Here is a 26,585-nt window from a genome sequence, read left to right as displayed (position 1 = left end):
TTTAATCACAGAATTAGAAGTGTTTTAAGCTACACTATGTTTCCTGAAACAGTTAAAAGACTCTTGGGTCATTTGCCATTTTTACAGGGTGCTGTAAATACGCTTAATGGCGTCGGCTTCTTCTTTATCAAGGATGCCTTTCTCCACATAAGCATCAGCTTGTTGGTTGATGAAGTCCTTCATCTTTGAAAGGTCATAATCTGGAAAATATCATTAGAGTATCATGAGCAAAGATAAGGAAAGCACAGCCCATTACAGTGATTACCATTAACGAAGAAGCATTTTGTAGAACATCATTACCATGCCCTGTCTTTCACGTTGGAAGGCATTTTAGTTCTTGGCATTTGTGCTGTAGTTTGCAGCTTCAAATCATGTTTACACGCATTATGTTATCCCACCTGCTCTTCATCACAACTTTTCGAGGTGTTCAGATGGGGAGAACAGCTCTCATTTGACCAGAGAGGGAACAGGCTCATAAACCAGGCCTTGGCAGACTTTAATATTTATACCAATCACCTGGGGCTTTTGGAAAGTTGCAAATGTGTATTCAGTAGGCCTGAGGTGGTGCCCCAGATTCTGCATTTTAAACAAGGTCCAGGAGATGTTGATGCTGCTGGCTCAGGAAACACACTTGGGGTTACAAGACCCTAAAGCTTAAGTGCCTTATTCAAGGTCACGCCGCTGGTAAAAGTTATATATATATAAAAGTTATAATCAGAACCAGGTGTTCTGACTTGAACTTGTTACACTGGTTAAGCCCATGTTGCCGTGACAACCCACTTTTTTTTTCCGCATTAAGAATTACCTTGATTTTCATGTTGTTTGAATTACATGCATGGAGTGAAAAACGAAACCATAACCTCTTTGTGGTTCCTCTGTCCGACTTAAACAAAGAAGTTAGGTAAACCATTGAACCGTCCACAAAAAACCAAGAGATCCTCAACCAAGTAAGGAGGGGGCTGGTGGCGTCTTTCTGAAGACTTGAAAAAAAAACCCACATCTTCCCTTGATTCTTTAAGTGTTATATGCTTATTGTTTTAAAATATGGAAAATACAGAAACATGAAAATAAAATTGAAATCACCTGAATTCTATTAATCATTGATAACCAGAGTGGATATTTTGTTCTGTTTCCTTTTAGCTTTTGGATGTATCTTTCTCAACACAGTTATGATCACAGCGTACATTCAACCTTATACCTAATTCCTTTCACTCAGTTTACACAGTGAGCATTGATATTCCTCAGAAACACCATTTTTAGTGGCTGCATACAATACATCCTATGGAGGAGAAAGGAGAGAGGGGGATACAAAAGCTCAGAGCATTCTATGGCCACCTTTAGCTACCCTGAGTAGAAGCTGAACCTGGGTCACTCGGGCATCTTTAAGCCCCTGCATGAAAGGAAAACCAGACTTGAAGGACCTCTGTACAGGCACCAGGTGTTTATCATACCGTGGTGAGCTGAGGCTCAGAGAGAGATTGTTTCTTCTCCACCCAGGAGGGCATTTGCTCCTTTCAGTTTGGGCTCGGCCATGAGGATCGAAGTGAGAACTCCCAGCCCTGGACACTTTACAGCCATCATCTTATTTGCTCCTCACAAAACCCCATGAGGAAAGCATTACTGTCCCCGTTTCAGAGATGAAGAAACAGGACAGAGGAGGTAAGTCACTTGCTCCGGTCATAATAGTCAGGTTCTGAATTCAGGTCTGTCTGTAGTCACTGCCTTGACCACTCTACGGCCTTGAGGTAGTGAATATGAAGCATCTAACACGTGCAGAACATTCAATAAGTGTTTGAAGGCTCAGTTTTGTTTTGGTTGTTGACTTTCCCTTTCTCTCAGGCGCGAGTTAGGGAATCAAGCTGAGTGTACATTCTGTGTGCACCTCCCGAGCTGATTCCTGACTGACTCATAGGGCACAAAGAGGCACTTTTTTTTTTTTTTTTTTTTTGCGGTACGCGGGCCTCTCACTGCTGTGGCCTCTCCCGTTGCGGAGCACAGGCTCCGGACGCACAGGCTCAGCGGCCATGGCTCACGGGCCCAGCCGCTCCGCGGCATGTGGGATCTTCCCGGACCGGGGCACGAACCCATGTGCCCTGCATCGGCAGGCAGACTCTCAACCACTGCGCCACCAGGGAAGCCCAAGAGACACCTTTTAATCATCACTCGTTCTTCAGAATCGGTTCTGGGTCAATATCTTTAGTGGGACAAAAGGCAGACTCCCCCAAACAGCTGTGAAGTGGTCCAGGTGATTTGAATGGACAAACGGGAAAATATTTGGCTTTCTTTTGAAATGGAAAAATGGTCTCTTGATGGCATGGCTGTCACTGTGTGCCATGGGAAAACTGGCACGGTGCAGAGGAAAGGCCATTGGAGTCCATCCCAGCTCCGCCCTAGCTGGCTGTTAGAGTACACTAGGAGTAGCTAACTTGCTACTTAAAGGAGGTTTGAAGGCTGTAAGGCTCAAAAGAGATAAGGGCTGTAATTCAGTTTTCTAAAAGTACAAACTTTCTTTTTAAGGCTCCATAAGATTTCATCATCTTCCTCACTGTCACATCACATGGACTTCCCTTTCCTGGATTTGGAAAGGAGATTCAGGTCACCCAGGCCCCTGTCAAGCAAAGGGCATCTGCAGAGGTTAAGGAAGGTCAGAACTAATAGTAAGACTTCCTGCTCCCACAGCTGCAGAAGCTGTATGGTTCTAGGACTGGGTCCCCACAGGCTTTGAGAGATTGCCCAAGTCAGGCAGAGCACATACGAAGGCAGTGGAAGAAGAGCTCTCTGTTTCTTCAGAAGGGTGAACTGCATGTCACCCTCACTTCCTGGAGGCAGAAGGGAGCCTCATACCCACCACTGTCATTCGGAAGCTTGCTCACAGAGCCTTCAATATGCATGCACTAGGGTTCCATGATTTACTAGGTTGGTCGTTTCTGGAAATAGAAGACTGAATTGCAGGATGTTGCAGATTATGACCAGGAGTCAGATTCATGTGTTAGTAAGTGAAAGAAATAACATAAATACTCTAAATGGTTGGTCCCTACAATTTACATTGGTTTCAGAATGTATTTTGGTACGTACTGTATTACACGGATTCTAAGATAAACTTTAAAAAATTTTTAAAGCCTTTGCCATAACTGATGGCATGTTCTAATTTTTCTTCTGTAGTGGTACATGAAACAATGGTGCATTTTTCAGTCAATGACAGATTGATGAAATATGGTTCATGTGAACTTTAATGGAGCTGATAGCGCAGAAATTCATATCATTTTGAACCAAATAAAGTGTGTGTGAAGACCTGATAATTGTTTCCATCTCACTCAACTTGTATGATCACAGGCTAAAGGGGTGCTGAAAATACATACCTCTTGCTCCCACTGTGTTCTATCTCATTGGTTTTCAAACTTGGTTGCACAGTGGAATCATGAAAGTTTAAAAAATACTGATGCCTGGGTCCTGCCCCTCAAGTTTGATTTAGTGGTCTTGTGGGCATTAGGATATTTGGAAGCTCCACAGGTGATTTGAATGCATTTTCAAGTTTGAAAAGCAATGCTAATCTCATTTTAAAAGCATCACTTCGCAACTGCTCTGGCCAGACACCTGGGAATCATACTAGAATCCTCTCTCCACATAGCTCTTGAGCCTCTCCCTTCTTCTTTATTTCCTCTGCTTTGCCTTGGTTTAAGCTGCATTACAGCTGCTCCAGATCCTTACTTCCTATCTCTCACCTGGCTTCTGGGGTTTTATTTTTTTTATTCTTATTTTTATTTTTTTGCGGTACACGGGCCTCTCACTATTGTGGCCTCTCCTGTTGCGGAGCACAGGCTCCGGACGCATAGGCTCAGCGGCCGTGGCTTACAGGCCCAGCCGCTCCACGGCATGTGGGATCTTCCCGGACCAGGGCACAAACCTGTGTCCCCTGCATTGGCAGGCGGACTCTCAACCACTGCGGCACCAGAGAAGCCCTGGGGTTTTATTTTTTCAATCTGTAACCATACTGCTGCCAGAGAGATTTCTCAGTCCTTAACCTAATTAAGCCCTAATTTTAAGCCCTTGGGCTAAAATTAACCTCCTTTGCAGGGTGCACAAGCCGCCTCCTGACTTGGCCGCTGCCTACCTCCCCAGCCCTGTCTGCATACCTCAGTGCTCCTGAAAAACTAGCTCCAGTTCCTGTAATGCATCACTCTGTTTTGTCCCCTCATGTCTTTGCACCAGTGTTCCCTCTGCCTCTATCTCTCCTCACTCGTACGTAAATTCTTCCTTGCCTTTCCAGCAAAGGCTTTCCTGCAGCTCTTTCTCCCGATGTAAGGAGATGTGCCCCCTCCTCTCACCTCCTTTGCACCACCATGTTATCTGTGTTAGCCCTGAGCAGTGCCCACCAGAGGTTTATTGATAGTGTGAGCAACCTGGCAGGGGGTGAGGGGCTGCATCTTATGGTCCTTCACATCTCTTACACTCAGAACGGAGTCTGGTTCTGTGTTTTGTTTTAACTAAGTGAGCGACTACCTTCGTGACTGCAGGGTGCACCTAATACGTGCTCAGGAAACGTCTTTGTTTAAGATACTCCAAGAGAAGGGGGCGGGTGGGTACACAAAACAAGATTGGCAAAATGTTGATAATTATTGAAGGTGGGTGATGGATGCATGGTAATTCATTATACTGTTCTCTCTGCTCCTGTTCGACATTTTTTATAATAAAATGGAAAAGAAAAGAAAATGCCTTTGCTTGAAAGGCTGATTTGAAAAATAAGAGAAATGGAGGTCTATTCCCTTCCGCATCTGAGAAGCACCTAGAGTCTTTTGGGCCCCGAGAGGGGACTTTAGCCTAATTTGATTGTGGGAATCTTTTTTTTTTTTTTTTTTTTTTGTGGTACGCGGGCCTCTCACTGTTGTGGCCTCTCCCATTGCGGAGCACAGGCTCCGGATGCGCAGGCTCAGCGGCCATGGCTCACGGGCCCAGCCGCTCCGCAGCATGTGGGATCTTCCCGGACCGGGGCACGAACCCGTGTACCCTGCATCGGCAGGCGGACTCTCAACCACTGTGCCACCACGGAAGCCCAATTGTGGGAATCTTTAATAAGAGCTCTTGGGAATTCCCTGGCAGTCTAGTGGTTAGGACTCCATGCTTTCACTGCTGTGGGCCGGGGTTCAATCCCTGGTCGGGGAACTAAGATCCCACAAGCTGCTTAGCCAAAATAAAATAAAATAAAAAAATAAAAAATAAGAGCTCCTGACAAATTGGAGAACTTTGCAATTTATAACAACACTAATTCCTTACCTTCTTTATTTTCTTTTTTGTTGTGTTTCTTCAACCATTCAATATTTTTTCTAATGGCTTCCAAATAGGCTTCTGTTTTCCCTGGAAAAGGCAAGAGAAACCATATTAAACACTCATAAAAATATCACTGCATCCCTTTTTAAAGACCACACTTATGTTTGAGACCATGAACAAATATTGGACTTATCAAGCACTTGGAGGGGACCATCCCTAAGGAGGTGGTGTGCATATTTCTGTGGGTGGGTGGGATAAGAGTCCAGGAGGCAGGTCCAGGCTGGCAATGTCAAGAGGCCATTATCCCCCAACACAAATAAATACAGTTTGATGTCCTGGCAGAGAAGAGTTTTGATTCAGTTCACTGGATGGGTGGGTCCCTACCAGTCTCAGATTGGGTCATTTCCAGTTAGGGATGGTTCTTTCAAACTGAAGAGTATTATCAAGTCAAGAACTGAATCAGAGTGGCAGATACTTAAGACTCCATCACCAAATAAATGAGAAGTCAGTCCAAGTTTGTGGCTTTGTGTAAGCTGCTATACAGGTCTTCTGCCCAATCTGTTAGGGAGTATGTAAAAACTCAGATGAAGAAGAGACCTGGACCTCATTTCAAGGCCGGATAGTGAAACTTAGAACCCGTTCTAGTAAAATTCCCCTGGATGTAAACGTTCTCTGATGGGCTTTAAGTGTGTCAGGAGAATACCAGGCATCACTGAAGCACCCGCCCTGTGACACCCTTTAGATGCCTTGTTGTCTGCAAGTGGGTATGATCATTAACTCAGAGATGAGGAAACTAAGGCTCAGAGAAGCTAAGTGATTTGGCTGAGGCCATACAGGAAGTAACAGAGGTGAAATTTGGACTCTAGTCTGGCCAAGTTTCTGTTACCTGCACTGTCTGAAAGATAAGACTTGTATTCAGACATGAGCACTGATGTAGCTTTGTTCTGTCTCAAAGAAATCAACCATCCCCTTAATCAGGTGGGTCCCTAATGCTCAGAGTGTCTGCGCCAAGAGATCAGTTGATCTGGAGAGTACTGGATGGCCTAAGAAAAGAGGCTTTTAAAGTCCAGGGCCTTTGCAGAAGCAATGGCTGTCAGAGCTCAGTGCGGTGACCACCTGTTCTGAACCCCCTTTGAACCCTGTTACCCCTAGTCTACTGCCCAGACCTCTTGGTTGAGCTACCTGTACTGTGTGCTTACTGTGTGCCAGGGGCTGTGTTTTGTGCTCCAAAATACATTCTCTCTTTTATTCTTCACAACAACCTTTTGATGCAGTCCTATTTAATCCCCATTTTAGAGGTGAAGAAACTGAGGCTTAGAGAGAGGAAGTAAGGCTACTACTTATTAGCCTTGATCACAAGGCTAGTAAGTAGTAGAGCCAGGCTTGAACCTGGGTACATCTGACTATAGTCCATGAACAGTAATATTGCCTTAAGATTTGCTGACGTTCCAATTTCCACCACAACATTTACTTAAGTGACTTCCTGAGCATCTTTCTTCCTGATCTTGTGAGCTCACTCTTACGTCACCACTGGGGTTCCATGTTACCTGGTCCCCAATGAAGCACAAAGAAACTCCTTTGCAAAAAGGGGTAAGTGGACAAAAGAAAAGAGCCACAATTTCCAGCCCCTATTCAGTTCAATTGCCTGTGTAAATGATTTTAATTCTTTGCTTTTAATGTTAGAGCACGTGAAAGACCAATGTCCTCCTGACTGATGTTATAACATTGCAGCACAATGAATGTAAAGATTTTCATTGTCTGTTGCCCATTTGCTACGAAGGTCATCAGATTTGGTAACAACAACAAAACAAACAAAAAGCAAAACCAAAAAACACAGCAGTATTTCAAATTAATTCAGTTTGAAGAAGGAAAGAAATCTTAGACTATTTCTAAAGAATGCAACTTCATTATTTTTAAAGAATTTAAATCACATTAGTGGTTCTCATAGGGCTTGCTTTAATGAATAGATAATAATGATTTGTCATTAGCACATCAGGTAATTAGGGCTTCTGAAACTTTTGAGGATGTGTGAAAATAGTCTTGCTCTAAAGACGCAGATGGCAGATGCAGACGTAGAGAATGGACTTGAGGACACGGGGGGCGGGAAGGGTAAGCTGGAACAAAGTGAAAGAGTGGCATGGACATATATACACTACCAAATGTAAAATAGATAGCTAGTGGGAAGCAGCCGCATAGCACAGGGATATCAGCTCGGCGCTCTGTGACCACCTAGAGGGGTGGGATAGGGAGGGTGGGAGGGAGACGCAAGAGGGAGGAGATATGGGGATATATGTATATGTACAGCTGATTCACTTTGTTATAAAGCAGAAACTAACACACCGTTGTAAAGCAATTATACTCCAATAAAGATGTTCAAAAAAAAGTAAGTCTTGCTCTTTGAATAACTTTAAGCATTCTTCCCACAATCTTACCTATGATATTATATCCTAATATGGAGAGCTTATTTTTTAAAATAAATTTATTTATTTATTTTTATTTTTGGCTGCATTGGGTCTTCCGCTGCTGCGCGCGGGCTTTCTCTAGTTGCTGCGAGCAGGGGCTACACTTTGTTGCGGTGCGTGGGCTTCTCATTGCTGTGCCTTCTCTTGTTGTGGAGCACGGGCTCTAGGTGCACGGACTTCAGTAGTTGTGGCACGTGATCTCAGTAGTTGTGGCTCGCGGGCTGTAGAGTGCAGGCTCAGTAGCTGTGGAGCACGGGCTTAGCTGCTCCACGGCATGTGGGATCTTCCTGGACCAGGGCTCGAACCCCTGTCCCCTGTATTGGCAGGCAGATTCTTAACCCCTGCGCCACCAGGGAAGTCCCCTTATTTTTTTTTTAAGTTTTAAAATTTATTTTATTGAAGTATAGTTGATTTACAATGTTGTGTTAATTTGTGCTGTACAGCAGTGATTAAGTTATATATACACACACTCATATATATACATTCTTTTTCATATTCTTTTCCATTATGGTTTATCACAGGATATTCAATATAGTTCCCTGAGCTGTATAGTAGGACCTTGTTGTTTATCCATCCTATATATAATAGTTTGCATCTGCTAATCCCAAACTCCCGATCCATCCCCTCCCCTGCCACCGGCAACCACAAGTCTGTTTTCTATGTCTATAAGTCTGTTTCTGTTTCATAGATAAGTTCATTTGTGTCATATTTTAGATTTCACATATAAGTGATATTTGTCTTTCTCTGTCTGACTTACTCCACTTAGTATGATAATCTCTAGGTCCATCCATGTTGCAGCAAATGGCATTCTTTCATTTTTTTTTAATGGCTGAGTAGTATTCCGTTTACATACCATATCTTTTTTTTAAAATTTTATTTATTTATTTATTTATTTATGGCTGTGTTGGGTCTTTGTTTCTGTGCGAGGGCTCTCTCTAGTTGCGGCAAGTGGAGGCCACCACTCCTCATCGCGGTGCGCGGGCCTCTCACTATCGCGGCCTCTCTTGTTGCGGAGCACAGGCTCCAGACGCGCAGGCTCAGTAATTGTGGCTTACGGGGCTAGTTGCTCCGCGGCATGTGGGATCTTCCCAGACCAGGGCTCGAACCCGTGTCCCCTGCATTGGCAGGCAGATTCTGAACCACTGCGCCACCAGGGAAGCCCCCATGTCTTTTTTTTTTTAAACACCTTTATTGGAGTATAATTGCTTTACAATGTTGTGTTAGTTTCTGCTTTACAACAAAGTGAATCAGCTTTATGCATACATATATCCCCATATCCCCTCCCTCTTGAGCCTCCCTCCCACCCTCCCTATCCCACCCCTCTAAGTCGTCACTAAGCATCAAGCTGATCCCCCTGTGCTATGCGGCTGCTTCCCACTAGCTAGCTATTTTACACTTGGTAGTGTACATATGTCAATGCTACTCTATCACTTTGTCCCAGCTTCCCCTTCCCCCACTGTGTCCTCAAGTCCATTCTCTACATCTGCGTCATTATTCCTGCCCTGACACTAGGTTCATCAGTACCGTTTCTTAGATTCCATATGTATGTGTTAGCACACGGTATTTGTTTTTCTTTTTCTGACTTACTTCACTCTGTATGACAGACGCTAGTTCCATCCACCTCATTACAAATAACTCAATTTCGTTCCTTTTTATGGCTGAGTGATGTACCACATCTTCTTTATCCATTTATCTGTCGATGGACATTTAGGTTGTTTCCATGTCTTGGCTATTGAAAATAGTGCTGCAGTGAACATTGGGGTGCATGTATCTTTTCGAATTACGGTTTTTTCCAGATATATGCCCAGTAGTGGGATTGGTGGTCGTATGGTAGTTCTATTTTTAGTTTTTTTTTTTTTTTTTTTTCGGTACGCGGGCCTCTCAACTGTTGTGGCCTCTCCCGTTGCAGAGCACAGGCTCCGGACGCGCAAGCTCAGCGGTCATGGCTCACGGGCCTAGCCGCTCCGCGGCATGTGTGATCCTCCCGGACCGGGGCATGAACCCGCGTCCCCTGCATCAGCAGGCAGACTCTCAACCACTGTGCCACCAGGGAAGCCCTATTTTTAGTTTTTAAAGCAATCTCCATACTGCTCTCCATAGTGGCTGCACTTATTTACACTCCCACCAACAACGTAGGAGGGTTCCCTTTCTCCACACCCTGTGGAGAGCTTATTTGGGAAAAGGAATATCCCAGCTTAGACTCTGTTTAGACACTATATTAAAAATTCTGAATTAGGAGAGTAAAATATAAATATGAGGTTTTGGGCATAGTGTAGCAGACACTGTTGATTCCCCACCCTCATGCTTCCCGTATTCTAGATATGCTAATAGAGGAGCCCAGAGCCAGTGACGGACAGGATTGGCAGATATACACCCCAGCTTCCTCACTCCTCGGGCTCGGTCCACATGGTCCCCAGAGAGCCTCATGGGACTGAGCCCCACACCCACAGCTGAAGTCTGCTCATTAACACACCACAACGGCTTCTTTCCCTTCCCTGTCTCATGGACCTGTCCCCCAGTAGAGCTTCCTGGGGTCACCTGCCAATTAAAAACGCCACCTCAAATCCTCCTCTCAGTCTGCTTTGGAGGGAACCCAACCTAAGACAATTGGAAGTAGGGGACTCAGCGTCATCTTGTCAGGTTGCTTTTTGCTCAGTGACCAATTACCTATAAAAATGGTGTTGAATTTTTAAAAGTATGAAATGCATGAAAAATAATTTCATTCACCATATTAACATTATCATCCCACAAAAAAGACTTAGTTTACTGCAGCTTAAAGAAAGCTAGACTGTAATCCATTAAAAGACTACTATCTTGTGGACCATAACATACATGATTAGGGCTGTTTCTCTAACTTAAAATATAGAATCCCCCCGCCCCCATCACCCTCATTCCCATTTTCTGCTTTATTTTTATCCATAGTATGTATCACTCTCTACCATATCACATAATTCCTCCCTTAGAAATATTTCTTGTTTGCTAATGTACTCCCACGCCTAGAATAAAGCCTAATACAAAATAGGCACTCAGTAAATATTTGTTGAGTGAGTAAATGGATGAAGGCTTCTTATATAGAAGCTAATCATAATCAGAAGATTGTTTGGTGAGCATGGCATCCAACCTAGGGAAACTACAATTTTTAAAAAGAAATGGTATAAGTCTTCCTTCCTTCCTTCCTTCCTTCCTTCCATCCTCCCTCCCTCCCTTCCTTCCCTCCTTCCTCAAAAAATGAATTGTTTATTTACAAGACTTGAAATTCAATGGATTCTGAATTTAAATGATAATAACATCAGAAACAATTTAAAACACCTATGAGGGCTTCCCTGGTGGCGCATTGGCAGGCGGATTCTGCATTGGCAGAATCCGCCTGCCAATGCAGGGGACACGGGTTCGAGCCCTGGTCCAGGAAAATCCCACGTGCCGCAGAGCAGGTAAGCCTGTGAGCCACAGCTGCTGAGCCCACATGCCACAACTACTGAAGCCCAAGCACCCAGAGCCCATGCTCCACAGCAAGAAGCCACCACAATGGGAAGCCTGTGCACCGCAACGAAGAGTAGCCACTGCTAGCCGCTACTAGAGAAAGCCTGTGTGCAGCAACGAAGACCCAATGCAGGCAAAAATAAATAAATAAATAAACCACCTACCAAAGTGCTAAACATACTATATCCATGTGTCACTTAATCTTCACAGAGCTCTATGAAATAAGCATTATTGTTCCCATTTTACTCATGAGGAAACTCAGGCTCAGAGAGGCTAAGTGATGTGCCCAAGCAGACAGCTGAGTAAGGGTCAGAGCCTGATCTTGAACCAGAATGAATCTGGAACCTCTAATGAGTGGAACTGGGTAAAATTCACCTTTTCGATTAGAGATTTAGTGACTGTTGTTGTCATTACCAAACTGGCCAACAGGCAGTGGTTCTCAAAGTTGGCTGCACATTGGAATCACTTGGGGGAGCTTTTAAAAATCCTGATGCCTGGGTAACTCCTCATACCAAATAGATCAGAATATCTGGAGGAGGGACTAAGTATCAGGATTTTTTTAAAGCAATCCTGAGATGATTCGAATGTGGGGCAAAATCTGGGAACCACTGCCACCAGCATTGGGACCTCCGCACATTTGCTGGGGCCCTGGAAACAACGGGAATAAAAGCAGGTGTTCATCTGCTCTTAGAGACAAGCAGCTGGTTCCTGTTTACATTTTCTCTTCTCGGGAGCTGTAAAGCAAATCTTTTATTTACACAGTGTGCATTAAAAGCCCATGAGAGTCCACTTTGGAAAACTGGCCTATTTTTTTCAAATTAATTTCAGCTTCCTTTGGAAAAAAATAGCTCATGGCTGAGGTAATATGGCACAAGCCTTAAAACTTATGCTGAAGCAGATGGGAAGAGGGCCAGAGTCAAGATGCAGCCCTGTTTTTCTGGCTGTTCTGGTTCTCAGCCCTGCAAGAGAAATATCCTTTATTATACATGAATTTGTCCTGATCCTGATATGCTCCCCTGATCTGCAAACATCCCCTCAAAAAAACCAAACCAAACCAAGACGAAACAAACAACTCTGTAGAAATCAATAGCTTTAACCTACTGAATATTGGATATACTGAAGATATTAAATGTTTGAAAAGAGTGCTTATGAAAATTGTTTGATATAATGCTTAAAATTCCATATAGTAAAGATTATATGATTATAGGTTTGAACAAAGCAACTGATACTGGTATCATGGATGTCAAGGTGGGCCCCAGAGCCATTCAATTAAAGAATTTTTGTGGGAATTCCCTGGTGGCCCAGTGGTTAGGACTTGGCGCTTTCATTGCTGAGGGCCCGGGTTCAATCCCTGGTCAGGGAAATAAGATCTCACAAGCTGGGCTTCCCTGGTGGTACAGTGGTTAAGAATACACTTGCTAATGCAGGGGACACGGGTTCGAGCCCTGGTCCGGGAAGATCCCACATGCCACAAAGCAACTAAACCTGTGCGCCACAACTACTGAGCCTGCACTCTAGAGCCCGCGAGGCACAACTAGTGAGCCCGCGAGCCTAGAGCCCATGCTCTGCAACAAGAGAAGCCACAGCAATGAGAAGCTTGTGCACTGCAACAATGAGTAGCTCCCACTCACACAACTAGAGAAAGCCCACGCGCAGCAACAAAAACCCAACGCAGCCCCCCACCCCAAAATAATAATAACGATCCCACAAGCTGAATGGCACTGCCCAAAAGAAAAAGAACTTGGGCAAAATGATGCCATTTGACATTCCTGCAAGATGCAGCATGGGATGCTGGGATGACCACTGGTGGGAGTCAAGGGACAGAAGTTCAAGCCCCAGCTCTGCCACTCTTTGCCTATGAGCTCTTGGGCGAGACTGTTCATCTTCTAAGGCTTGGTTTACTTATTTGTAAATTAAGGAGTGAATTCTGAAAAGAAGATCCGTGGTTTCTGTATATGGGGAGAAATTCTCCTTTGCTGTCCTGGAAAATCCTGTGTTGGTGGTAGGTCTCTGGCCTGCCTTAGCTCCTGGCACACTTGCTGACTCATAGGGAAGAAGACAGCCTCACTATTTTTGGACATTTCCAACAGAATGCCTTGGGGCTTGAATAAAGACACGAATTTTCCCCTGCTGTGTTGCTTTAAAAATAAAAGCATCCCCGTGAGTTAGTCAGCTTATTATCAATTTATTAATTAAATAAGCTGCTTTCTCTTTTCTGGCTTCTGTAAAGAAGATACGGGGGGACTTCCCTGGCGGTGCAGTGGTTAAGAATCCACCTGTCAGTGCAGGGGACACGGGTTTAAGCCCTGGTCTCGGAAGATCCCACATGCCGAAGAGCAACTAAGTCTGTGCGCCACAACTACTGAGCCTGTGCTCTAGAGTCCGCGAGCCACAACTAGTGAGTCTGCGTGCCTGGAGCCCGTGCTCCACAAGAGAAGCCACTGCTATGAGAAGCCACACATTGCAATGAAGAGTAGCCCCTGCTTGCTGCAACTAGAGAAAGCCCGCATGCAGCAACAAAGACCCAACACAGTCAAAAATAAATAAATAAATAAATATTTTAAAAGATTAAAGAAAAAAAGATAGGGGAATGATAGGATATTTAGGGGAAAGTTATCTTAGAGATGACCTTTTCATCTTAATTCCATTATCTAGCCATAAACTTGACAAATGATAGCATTGGAATGAGTTTATGGGTATTGTAATGCTTATTTCACCCCTTGGATGAGTGTTTTGAAAGATTTTCAGTGACTCATAGAGCAGAAGTGAATGTGTAAACATCAGACTGGCAAAAAGAGCCCCACTTAGCTCATGGAATAAAACTTTAAAGTTCTTCGGTCTCCAGAGAGCAATTTATTTGAAAAATTAAGCACCATTATAGATATGGTTGAAATTGGAGTAAATCTGACTTCATTGGCATATCCCTATATTTAGGAATAATTATCAAATCATTCACATAACTGTACCAACTAGAAATCGATATCTTAAAATATTATTCTTAGTGTGAGTCCCTGTAGAAAGCAAGGGTTTAAATAGTCTAAAATATTTTCAAAGGTGAACGTGTCATTTTTCATCACTGGTAATTAAATTGGAATTTTTACATTTAGCCTGAAGTGAGATGCATGTAAACTTGCTTTGTAAGTTGAAGAGTGACATAAATGTAGTCTGTTGTTGTTATTCCTGTTGTTGTTATTCCTCCCAGGCCTCAGCATATGCTTGGCATGGTTAATCAATATTTCCTTTTGTTGGATGGGGCCATCACTTCACATCACAAGACCAAAACAGACTCCCTACAGATATTCCTGCCAATGTGTCCTGCTTCTAATTATTTCCTTAAGTGGTTTTAGCTATTACCTCATCTCTTGCTCTGCTCTGTAACGTCCTCCAGCTTCCTCTCTGAAGGGAGCCTGTTCTACATGCTGCTGACTCATCAGTAAGGGAGAGACATATGTGGCTTGTGTTGTATTTGCCTACATATGACTTAAGGCCTATTCTTAGGTCATTTCAGAGCTTGCCTGAGTCCTCAAAGGCAGGCATTGGTCCTTAAATTCCTTCTGTAGCTTTCTGAGCACAGTGCCAGACATGCCATTGGAATAAATGTTTATTTATTGCTGAATAAATGTCTCAAGAAACCCAGCCAACCCTGCCTTCACCCTCGTAGATTCTTTTATTTTTCTGCCTAGAGACAACAGGTGTTTTCTCCCTGGGTTTTATAACAAAGAAGCAAAATAGCCTTTGAGAAAAGTGCAAATAAAGCAACTGTGAATACAAAGATATATGTCATAATATGTCCTTTTGGGCATTAATTACATCTTTTCCAAGAAATGTTGGCCCTTGGCTTAAGCTCAGTTTGGTGTTTTCTAAACCATACTAGAATCAGTTTTTCTTATCCCAGAGCAAATAGGATCGGGGTAGCATGAGTAAATTAAGTCTCTAAATAATGGGGGGGGGGACTAATATTAGCCCCAAATCCCTACCCTTTTCCTAATGTTTCAGGAGAGCCATTACAAAGATTAACACTGGGCTTCCCTGGTGGCGCAGTGGTTGGGAGTCCGCCTGCCGATGCAGGGGACACGGGTTCGTGCCCCGGTCCGGGAAGATCCCACATGCCGCGGAGCGGTTGGGCCCGTGAGCCATGGCTGCTGAGCCTGCGCGTCCGGAGCCTGCGCTCCGCAACAGTGAGAGGCCCGCATACCGGAAAAAAAAAAGATTAACACTAACTGGATGGAATTTTACTCTTCTCTCTCCCCATTATTACCTGATGGAAATCCTAAAGAAATCTAACCTCATCATTAGTCTCCACACACTCACACCCTAAACAGGAAGTAGTGGGTTACCAAGAATCAACTCCTTCATATTCCTTTTTTACATAATGCTTTCCTAAAACAAGTAAGAGACCGGGAAGCACCCATTCCTAGGGATATTTGCACGGCAATATAAGGTGTTGTCCTAAGCAATGAGCATACTGCCTCAGCAAGTCAGCTGACCTAGATAGATATGGCTTGCTCTGTTCTAGGGAAGGATGGTCATCACATGTGGGTTGCTCCCAGAGGAGATGATCCAGGCACACTGAGCTGTAGTCCTTTGTGCTGCCCAATTCCTAGCTCTCTATCTCAGGGCACAGGACCACTCTTTTCCTGCTTAGCTGTCTTTCAAAAGTTTACCACTCATCCTCCACCTCACATCCATTAGGATGGCCACCATAAAAACAAAACAAAACAAAACAAAACAAAAAAAACACCAGAAAATAAAAGTGTTGGTGAGGATATGGAGAAACTGGAACTTCTGCACACTGTTGGTGGGAATGTAAAAGGGTGAAAACACTATGGAAAACACTGGTTTCTCAAAAAATTAAAAATAGAGTTATCGTATGATCTAGAAATTCCACTTCTAGGAATATTCCCCCTGCGCAAATTGAATATTTTTTAGTCTTGAGATGTTTGTTCAGAGCAGCATTATTTACAATAGCCAAGATGTGGAAGCAACACAAGTGTCCATAGGCAAACAGATGGATAAACAAAATGTGGTATATACATTCAATGGGCTATTAGCCTGAAAAAGGAAGGAAATTCTGACGCTCATTACAGCATAGATGAAGCTTGAGGACGTTATGTTAAGTGAAATAAGCTGGTAGCAAAAGACCAAATGCTGCATGATTCCACTTATCTGAAGTACCTAGAGTAGTCAAACTCCTAGAGACAAAAAGTAGAATGGTGGTTGCCAGGGGCTGAAGACAGAGGGGGAATGGGGAGTTACTATTTAATGAGTTTAGAATTTCAATTTTGCAAGATGAAAAGAGTTCTGGAAATGGATGGTGGTGATGGTAGCACAATGATATGAATGTACTTAATGCCACTGAACTGTACACTTAAAAATGCTACAATGGTAAATTTTATGTTATGTATATTTTACTATAATTTTAAAAAGTTATTAAAAAAAGTTTACCACTCATCCAAAGTGGGCCTAGGGTTGACTGGAAACATCAAGGCAGCATGACTGGCCAGCAAAAGTGACACATATATCACCAATTCCCCGTTTCCATGCCCATGACAAACATTATTAATTAATCATCGCAACATTCTTTCCTCCTGAGTCCAGATGCAACCTCATAACCTTTCCCAACATAGGCTACCACCAAACAATTAGAGTTCATATGTCAGTAATGTCAATATAGGAGAAAATAGTGGTGGTCTATGAAATCCATCCTAGAGAGAAGAGGGGTGTAATAATCTAAAACTTCATGAGATAGGAAAAATCGACATGAACTTGATATATTAAGAAAAAATTTCTTTTTCGGCCCTGTGTCAAAAAGTCCCAATAACTGGAATACAAGCATTACCTTTGGCCAACATCACCACTCATTTGAACCCATGTAACTCAGGTTGGATTTTCTATATTTTCTACATAAAGGAACCAGAACTCTTTGAAGGAGAATTGATTTCAAGGTTTTTTTTTGGGGGGGGGACAGGAAAATTCAGAGTAGGTCTAGAATAGCCTGTTTAGGAGTTTGGGATTAACAGATACACACTGCTATATATAAATAAACAACATGGACCTACTGTATAGCACAGGGAACTATATTCAATATCTTGTAATAACCTATAATGGAAAAGGATCTGAAAAAATATATATATATATTTCTGTATACCTAAAACTAATACAACATTTTTCTATAGTTCAATTAAAAAAAATAGTCTGTTGTTGCCAGAGAGCATAGATGCTTTAAAAACCACTGGGTACAGGGCAAAAAGGACAAAGGAGAAACTTGGAGGCAGGGTTACTGCCCAAGCTACACCAATTTAAACAGAAAAATCATCATCGTTGTCATTATCATCATTAACTGGAACAACTTACATAAATGGAGAAATTTAATATAAAGTGTTAACAAAGAGAGTAGTAATGTAAGAGAGAAATAGTTTGTACTTTTATTGCTGTTATTAAGTTACAAGGTATTAAATACATAGCTAGCTTCTTTCTTTTCTACTTAATACATAGACACTGTTAGGCATGGGTCTATTATCAAGTATGAATGTGAACCTGTTTCTATCTGTATGAGCAAGAGAGATTGGGAACTTGTATGAGGGCGAAGCAGTCTCTTCAAAATTAAGAGCTATACCATAAACATGATCAGCTTTTGTGGTCTCCTATCATATTACAGCAAGGAATAAGGGAAGTCCCTCAGTTCATTGCCACTAATGATTATATGTAATAAACAATGAAAAGGGAGCCCAATGGTGTATTTCCAGATGATAAATTAGCTGAATGTCACACTTGCTACCCCCTCTCCCAAGAGAGCAGTGACCCATTCCCTCAGCTTCCAGGGAAGGAAACCTCAAGGTGACCCTACTAATGAGATACAGAAAAAGATATAAATAGGGTTCCAGTTATACCAAAGAGTTCAATATATCATGACAAAAAATAAAGTAGGTTTAAGCCATCTGTTCACAGCTTCTGGTAAAGACACTGAGTTTCAGAAAAAGAATATCTATCTGAGATACAGACATAAATTTTCTATGATGTAACCAGCACACTTTGTAATTAAAGGGGCTTGAAACATTGGACTGTGCAACCAGATCCCGCATCCTGACCTGAAATCAGAGGGTTAATGACTTTGAACTTGCAACTTCATAGGGTCTTTTTCTTTGGGTACAGTTAAGTTTCTCAAACCTTGGAAGATGTGAATTTATATCATATAGACTTACTAGAGCTGAGTAAAAATTTGACCCCAGGAATGTGTAAGAATAAGGATAAAAACAAGTTTTATAATTACTGGGCTAGTTTAGTGTTTGCTTTTTTAAGGTATTTAGGTTATTTAAGGAAATGTAATATATTTGATTTATGATTTTTAATCAAGTCTTTGAAAGTGTCAGATTGCAATCAATATAAATGATTAAGAAAATTTGCTTTGTTAAATCCATAAATTTTGATGACTTTGTTAAATAAGTAGTATGTGACTATTAAGAGGAGTGTCAATTACGTTTAAATGAATATTGCTTAATAAATTCATAAGATCATAAATTGGACATTGAACAATGCACAAATGGTCATGAGTGTTCCTCCCAAAGTGCAAAAGCCCATTGGACGGTAAAGTCCATCAAAAGATGAAACCAGTTTGCCATTCCAGAAGACTCAAGACCATTAAAAAAAATTGCTATTCAAATAAAGGTACCACGTGCTGAATCTTCTGTATACAGATGATGTTAATTTCTCCGATTTGGTGGGGCTTGACTTGTGGATGACCCTTCAAGTGAAAGTTTTTGCTTCCCCAATTTCATTGTCAACGTAGAGCTGTCAATTCCATACCTTTTGGCTCATCTGTCTTTCCTCTTGGGTTGGAGTCCTCATCTTTTGTGGAATCCTTCAAGGTTCCGTATTCCTTTTCCATCTTAGCAGCTTCTTCCTTGGTACTGTCTGTTTCTTCATGACTCTTCTCTGATGGCACTGTAATCAGATTGTGCACTATTATAACCCTATTTCCTATCTATTAATTAATTCCTAGTGTAGAAATAAATTTTATTACAAAGGTGTAGTTTGAGGTCAGATCATTTTTTGAGCTGAAAGAGATCTTAGTGATTATCTAGTGTGATTCCTCCCTCCCCACCATTTCACAGAAGAGGAAACTGAGGCCCAAAGCGGGGAGAGATGTGCCCAAGGCCACCCGTTGAGTTAGCAGAAGAGCTGGGCCAACACCCCCCAACCCCAGCTTTCTGGATTCTGGTTGCGTTTTTTCTGTTCTGCGACACTGTGATATTAGAGTGTAGATTATTCTCCTTATTTTAATCAGTGTTGGCATTCAAGTGGGATAGGTCAGTTTCCAAAGTAAATTTGAGTCTTGATTCCAAATGAAAATAACTCTGTAGTTGCCCCATCTCTCCTTGATGTTGTTTTTGAAGAACAGTCTGTTACTCAGAGTAGCACCTAAGGGTTTGGGGCTATGGCTGGACTTCTCTCCTGCCTCTTTCTTCATACTCCCTTATCCCTGGTCACCCTAATGCAAAGAAGAGTATTGAACCCTTGCTGTCAATAATAACGCTTGCTCATTTCTCACTTAAAAATAACTATACTTCCTTCTAGAAATCCTATATTGAATTAAAGAATCATAAAACTTGAAGTAGGTAACCCCTTGAAAACAATGGTAATGCATCCCTGTAGTCAGTAAAATAGGGAATGTCAAGCAGTCTAATGATAAGCTTTTTTCTTTTTTCAGTAAAAGGTTTATTACTACAGAAAAATAGGAAAAAAGAAAAATCAGTTATTGTCTCCTTAAACATCCACTACTAGTGTTGTAGTATATATATATACTTTTTTGATGCATTTTTTTCATACTTGTGGCACAATTTTGTTCCTTGCTTTTGTCATTAGCATCATTATGGAAGAATGTTTCCATGTTATTAAAAACTGCTTGAAAACATCATTTTAAAGGGCTGTATATTCTATCAAATATAGGTACATAATTTCTGTGATAGGGACACAAAATTAAAGTATAAGAGTTTGTGATCTTGGGCTTCCCTGGTGACGCAGTGGTTGAGAGTCCGCCTGCCGATGCAGGGGACACGGGTTCGTGCCCCGGTCCGTGAAGATCCCACATGCCGTGGAGCAGCTGGGCCTGTGAGCCATGGCCGCTGAGCCTGCGCGTCCGGAGCCTGTGCTCCGCAACGGGAGAGGCCACAGCAGTGAGAGGCCCGCGTACCAAAAAAAAAAAAAAAAAAAGAGTTGGTGATCTTTTCTCTTTTTGCGCCTTCCTCATCCCTGAAATTCTCCTTTGTACGGCTCTGCTCCGTGGTGTTCGCCATGCTAAGCAGGGTGATGAGTAGAGATGCAGAAGTGAGGAAACCAAGAGAAGGGCATAAATCATACCACACGGGGGCACAGACTGTCCCAGAGGAGAAAGAAGAGCTGGGAGGGGAGAGTATGGGAGGGAGCAGCAGGAGGGGACGGAGGGTAAGGGACAGTGGTGATCTGGGGAGAGAAAAAGATACCTAAAGGAGAATTTTAGGAAGGATTGCTCAACTTGGGATATAGCTCTCACCTTTGCCCACCAGCCACCGCTTCAGTAAAGTCCTCATTTCTTTTCAATGCTTCTTGGGATTAAATTTCTGTGCTGACTGGCCAAGGTTATCGCTACTTAATCCCATGGTTGGATTTCAGGTTTTCAAACTTTTTGAAATCTGTAATTCTTTATCAATGTTTATTGAAGTTCATGGTTTACCACTCAAAAGGGTTATTTTGCTAAAAGTCGGGGGAAAAATACTAAAATAAATCATACCTGGGAAAAGCTTGCTCTTATTGTCAGTAACATTTTTTTCTAGTTTGTTCTTGGTCTGAAGAGCAATTGTTTCATCCAAGTTTTCTGGAGGGGGGAGGAGAAGAAATAAAATTTTATGTCCTAAAAGACCATTTCAAAGTTTTCCTAAAAATGTTTAAATCTCACCAGAAATAGCCAAACAGCAATTCCACAATATTAGCACTGCTAGTAAGGGGCTTTGATATGGATTATATTTCATTGACTCTCAAGATGGAAAGGCATACAATTTGAGATCCTCAAGTTCAGCTTCCTACTCAGTTAACTGCAGAAGTCCCTTCCACATTTCTGTGACCACTGTGATTGAGGCCTATAATGGACAACTGTGGTTTGGGCCTACTCAACGCCTTCTGGTAACTACACCTTGATCTTCCTTTGGAGAACCCAGACCTCTCCCACTCTCAGCAAATTTGCTCCACTGGTGGCTGAATAACCCAGGCCTGGCTGCTCCAGCCCTCAGGCTATGGTGATTGGTTCAAGGAGGAGCACATGACTCAAGCCAGGCCAGTGAGATTCAATGCTAAGAGAAAGAGGCTCTCTTTCCACTAGGATTGCTCTACTGTGCGGATGTGAGATTGGAGCTGTACCAGCCATCTTGTTTCCAGAATGGAGCAGTTTATCTGGAATCAATCAACATACAAAAAGTCAGTGAGATGGGGAGGGATAGATTCCTCACACTGTGGTGGGCTTCACAAACCTGAAGCCAGACTACCCCCACCCCTGGACTTTTCAGTTACATGAGGAAATAAATTCCTTTGTCGCTTAAGCCAAACAGTTGGATTTCTGTCATTCAGGGCTCTCACTAATTCACGAGGCAGCCAGTTCTATTGTTAGTCTTAAAAAATATTTTTTTCACTAAGATAGAACATTGTGTAAGTTTAAGGTATAGTACAACATACTGATTTGATACACTTATATTCTGCAAAATGATTACCACGGTTAGCTAACACCTCCTTCATGTTAGATGTCTTAAGGGCGAGAATTTCTCTATTCATATTAAGCTGAAATCTGTATTCTTGTCTTTGTCCTAATTCTGCTCTTTGGAGTAACATCTTGTAGGTGTTACCAGATAGGAATCTAGACTGTGACCACCTCAAGGCAGTCAATGAATTAGAATCCACAACCCTGGTATTCAGTTATTTAACCAGTCACATATCCATCTTACTAATAGGACAGGGCTATTTGCAAACAAGCAGTTCTTTGCAATTTGTCTATAAAGAGTCCATTATTACTTTGTATTATTTCTCCCCAAGAAAATTCTTCCTTCTACCCTACCCCACCCCTTTTTGAGAAGAAAATCAGTATATCCTATTATGTGACACATTCTGCTTTCTTCTTTGAGATAGCGACCACAGCTGGCAAACTTCGTAGTCACCATACATTGTTGGGACCAGAACAGAAGGGTAGATCACTGATCATTGTTTGTCACATGCTGAGATGGAGGAGAGGAGATTAGTTAATCCTCTCTCTTCTACCCATGCTGCCCCTGAGCCCTTCAGGGTCTGAGGGTGTACCTTCATGGCAGCGACAGTCAAAAGTCAACATGCTTGTACAGAAAAATTCTCTACATACAACTCATTTTCTGATTGTAAAAGTTATATACGAAAATGAACAGAAAATTGTAAGGAAAAAATAACACTTACTATGACCAGATAATGTTTTGGTATATTTCTTTCTAACTTTTTTTTTCCCCAACTTTCTTTCTTTATGCATATCCATTTTTTAACACCAAAATTAAGGTCATATTCTAAATGGCTTTAAGCATTCAATAATATATCATGGACATTTCCCCCATCATTAGTCTTTATAAACAATATTTATTTATTTATTGTTTATAAACACTATGATTATTAAAAGTAGTTTATAACATATTGTTTGTAAACAATATTTAAAACACAATTTATAAACATACAATTATTAAAAACGCAAACATTAAAAAATAAAATTTAGTCTAAATAAGAATTAATAATTTATATAGTCTCCTCTTGTGGGGTAGCAAGTTTATTTCTATTGTTTTGTTTCTATAAGCCAGTGCTGTCCAATAGAACTTTCTGCAACGATGGAAATACTCATTTCTGTGCTGTTCAATATGGTAGCCACAAGCTACCTGTGGCAAGTGAGCACTTGAAATATGCCTAGAGCAACTGAGAAAACAGATTTTTTATTTTGCTTAATTTTAGTTACTGTTAATGTAAACAGCAACATGTGACTATCACACTGGACAGCACAGCTATAAATAATAGTGGAAATACCTGGTTTGCACACAAGCCTTTGCGGCATCTCTAATTTATTTCCATAGAATAAATGACTTAAGTGCGAAATATGAGTCACAGGGTATTGATATGAAACAATGATTGATTTGAAACAATGTTTTAGATCTATTAAGTGGGTAAAGTAGGCCACAAAGCATGGTGTGTAACTAGAGCCCATTTTTTGTTAAATAAGATAAAAGAAAAAAAATGACATAGGTATGTATGTGTATGTGTGCATACATTATTATGTATTATATACATAATATATATATTATGAGTGATTTTTTCACTGTCTTTTTAATATCGTTTTGCATTGACTGATTTTTTTAAATAAATATGTTCTTTTATAATCAGAAAAAAAACAGTAAAACTAGTTTTCATGTAGGAAAAAATGGCATTTATACAGAACAACTCTGGATTACTCTATCCTATGAGATTTTCTCTTCCATTTAATTCTCCCTCCCGCATCAGTGATCAGAGTAAGGGGCCATGAGTTCATCTTGCCCAAAGGACTTCTGAGATGAATGGTATTTGGTGATTAACTAAACCAAGCAGGAAAACAAAAGGCTTTTCTTCTTTTAACAACTTGCATGCAGAATCAAAGATTAAGCTTATCTATAAAGTTCAAGGAATCAAAGGTTGCCAACTTTTTCTATAAAGGGCCAGTTAGTAAGTATTTTTGGCTTTGACAGCCGTATGCAGCTACTCAGTGTTGTCATGGTAGCATGTAAGTAGCCACGGACAACACTAAAACAAAGAAGCACAGTTGTGTTCCAATAAGACTTGATTATGGATGGAGAAATCTGAATTTTATGTAGTTTTCTCATGTCACAAAACACTATTATTTTTATTTTTTTTCAACCATTTAAAAATGGAAAAGCTGTTTTTAGCTTGTGTGCTATACAAAGATAGGTGATGGGACAGACTGGCCCATGGCCAGTAGTTTACCAGCCCCGGTTAGAGGTAACAGAGTCCTTTATTTCACAGATACAGAAACTGAGGTCCAGAAAGGTGAGTGCCTTCCCCAGCATGACAGACCTGGTCTGAGGCAGAGCTGGGACCAGGAAGCAGAACTTCTGATGCCTAGTCCAGTGCTCCTTCCTCCTCACCACACACAGGCCGCACTGGTTAAAATCAAGACTCTTTTTGTCCCAAACCATGCAAACACAATTGGGGAAAAAAAAAGTCAAATTTTAATAATATTATCTCTGGCGAGATTATTAGAAAATGTTAATAAGACAAAATATAACAAAGGTGAAATGTCTGTATTTGAACTGGATCTGTAAATATAAAGAGCTGAAAATGTCTAGTTAATTTTCTTTGTATGCGTTGTCAAGCTGGGCAATTCTGATTACCCGGATGATTCAGGCTACTTTGGCATAAATTATCCAATTAGTAAAATAATTGTTGCCAAATCCCTCATTCATTTTGGACAATGAAAACTAACCACTGTGAAAACAAAAGAGGTAGGACTCTCACCAAGGTAGGAAACACCTTCTTCTGGAGATATGGTGCCATATTTTACCATCATCTTCACAAAGTCAATCAACGTTTTCATGATAGTAATCAAGGTTTCTTTCTCTTTTGCCTCTTTTTCTATATAAAAGGACAAAATAATTTTTTAAGGACTAGTGGAGTATAGCTTCATCTTTCAATGTTCATTTATGAAATACAGCATCTTATTGAAATAGTTCTCCCTACATATATAGCTAAACCATTTATAGCTAAAATATATTTAATTTCTGAAAAGCCCAAGACTTGATTGGTAATACAGAACAATGTACAGGTATACTGAACTTTTTCAGAAATGGGTAATTATAACTTCTCCAAAACGGTTTACCTTAATCTAAAATATTTTATTGATAGAGTAGATGATAGAGACAGTTTGCAACCTGAGATAATATAAACTCAAAAGGAAAGTTAGAAGACTGGTAACCCAACAACCTTTCTCTACTCTGGTTGTATGTTTTTGAGGGAAGGAATGACCTGTTTTCATTAATCAAGCTTAATATTTGAAATAGGGACACACATGTTTCTTTATTTTTTAAATGCAATGTTGACTTTTTAACAGTAGTATATATTGCTTTCTAACATTTATTTCATTTGAAGGAATAAACGCATATAGTGAAAATATTCCAGTGGTACAGAAGTAAATAGTGAAAGCAATATTCTCTTCCTCTCCCTCCCCACAACTACTACTTCCTATAAGCAACCACTACTAACAGTTTCTTGGAAACTTCATATGTGACATACTGTTCTGTATCCTGATAGAACAAGATGGCCAATGACTCCATAATAGTTCAGTGGCTATATTAGTTCTAAAATCAGAAAAAAAAAGCTATTTCCATTTTTGAAGGAAAGAAAAACTAAGTTGCTAGAGAACTGTTTCCCTATTCTTTCAGCTGCCAGGAAGGATTTTCTCTACATACTTCTAGCCTTTCCCCCCATTTTTTCATCCTCCTCACAGATGAGGTTGGTAGCCAACAGCCATTAGTCTACTTTTCTTGAAGGATGGGGATTTGGAATCTTTCTTCTTCCCATTCCCCTGGAACAGTGGAAGGCAGGGAACTGAAAAATGTGCCTGCTGTGCAGACTCAAACTCTTCCAGGATTGGCTGTTCCAAGAGCTAGACTGGGGGTAGGGAGTAGACAAGCCCACTGCTGGCTCTCACACCAAGCTACATTCTACAACCCGGTCTGTATCAGTAGCAAAGATACTTCGGTTTTCTCAATTGGTTCAGACCCTGGGTAAAAAAGATGGGTACTATCAAAGACCTCAGTGTAAGTATTCAAATTAAAAGTCTATAAAAACAAAGGCAATAAGGAATGGGGTCAAGGAAACTGAAAGATAAAAACACACAAAATAAAGAATATTCCATACAGTGGAATCTTAAAAATACCACAAAAGTCACAAAGTTGGGAGAGAGGAAGGTGGGAGAAGAGGTGCGGGAGAGAAATCCTGGAAAAGGGCAGGTAAATAATAACTTCAGCAATCACATTATTTGCTCAAGGTCACATCCATATAAATATTTGGTATTATGCTGATACACTTCACTGACAAGAAGTGATTCACCAGGATGACAGAGGTTCTGAGCTGGGTATCTGCCAACCAGTGGGGCAAGAATAGACCCTCAAGATGTACAAGCCCTGCAGACACCAGCAGGGGGGCTGGTGCCATCTGGCCAATGTCTGGGATTGAAGGACAAAAGGATGTTCCCCAGAAATGAAGTCTACTCTAAGGTCACTTCTTGGGGAAAGATGTTACAATTACAGAAGTCTTTATTACAAATGTTCAAACTGGCGATGAATCTTTAAACAGGAAGAA

At 41.3% G+C, this 26,585-nt stretch overlaps 1 protein-coding gene across 1 annotated transcript in view; it reads right to left on the bottom strand.

The window, feature by feature from the left end:
* Positions 1-81: 81 nt before the first annotated feature.
* The window catches only part of SCG3 (secretogranin III), a gene marked incomplete at its 3' end in the record, with an annotated part of 37,841 nt that continues 11,337 nt past the window's right edge, over positions 82-26,585 (bottom strand). Inside the window, exons 8-12 of the mRNA XM_082648833.1 lie at positions 24,741-24,857; positions 20,974-21,057; positions 19,011-19,148; positions 5,272-5,352; positions 82-200 (exon numbers count right to left, since the gene is read on the bottom strand). Coding sequence (XP_082504959.1) covers positions 82-200; positions 5,272-5,352; positions 19,011-19,148; positions 20,974-21,057; positions 24,741-24,857 — 539 coding nt within the window. The remainder of the gene's footprint in view (positions 201-5,271; positions 5,353-19,010; positions 19,149-20,973; positions 21,058-24,740; positions 24,858-26,585) is intronic.

This window comes from Grampus griseus (assembly GCF_964374135.1).
Source record: "Grampus griseus genome assembly, chromosome: 2".
Classification (NCBI taxonomy): Eukaryota; Metazoa; Chordata; class Mammalia; order Artiodactyla; family Delphinidae; genus Grampus; species Grampus griseus.
The sequence above is the reverse complement of the archived record's forward strand: the minus strand, read 5'-3'. Positions and strand labels throughout refer to the sequence as shown.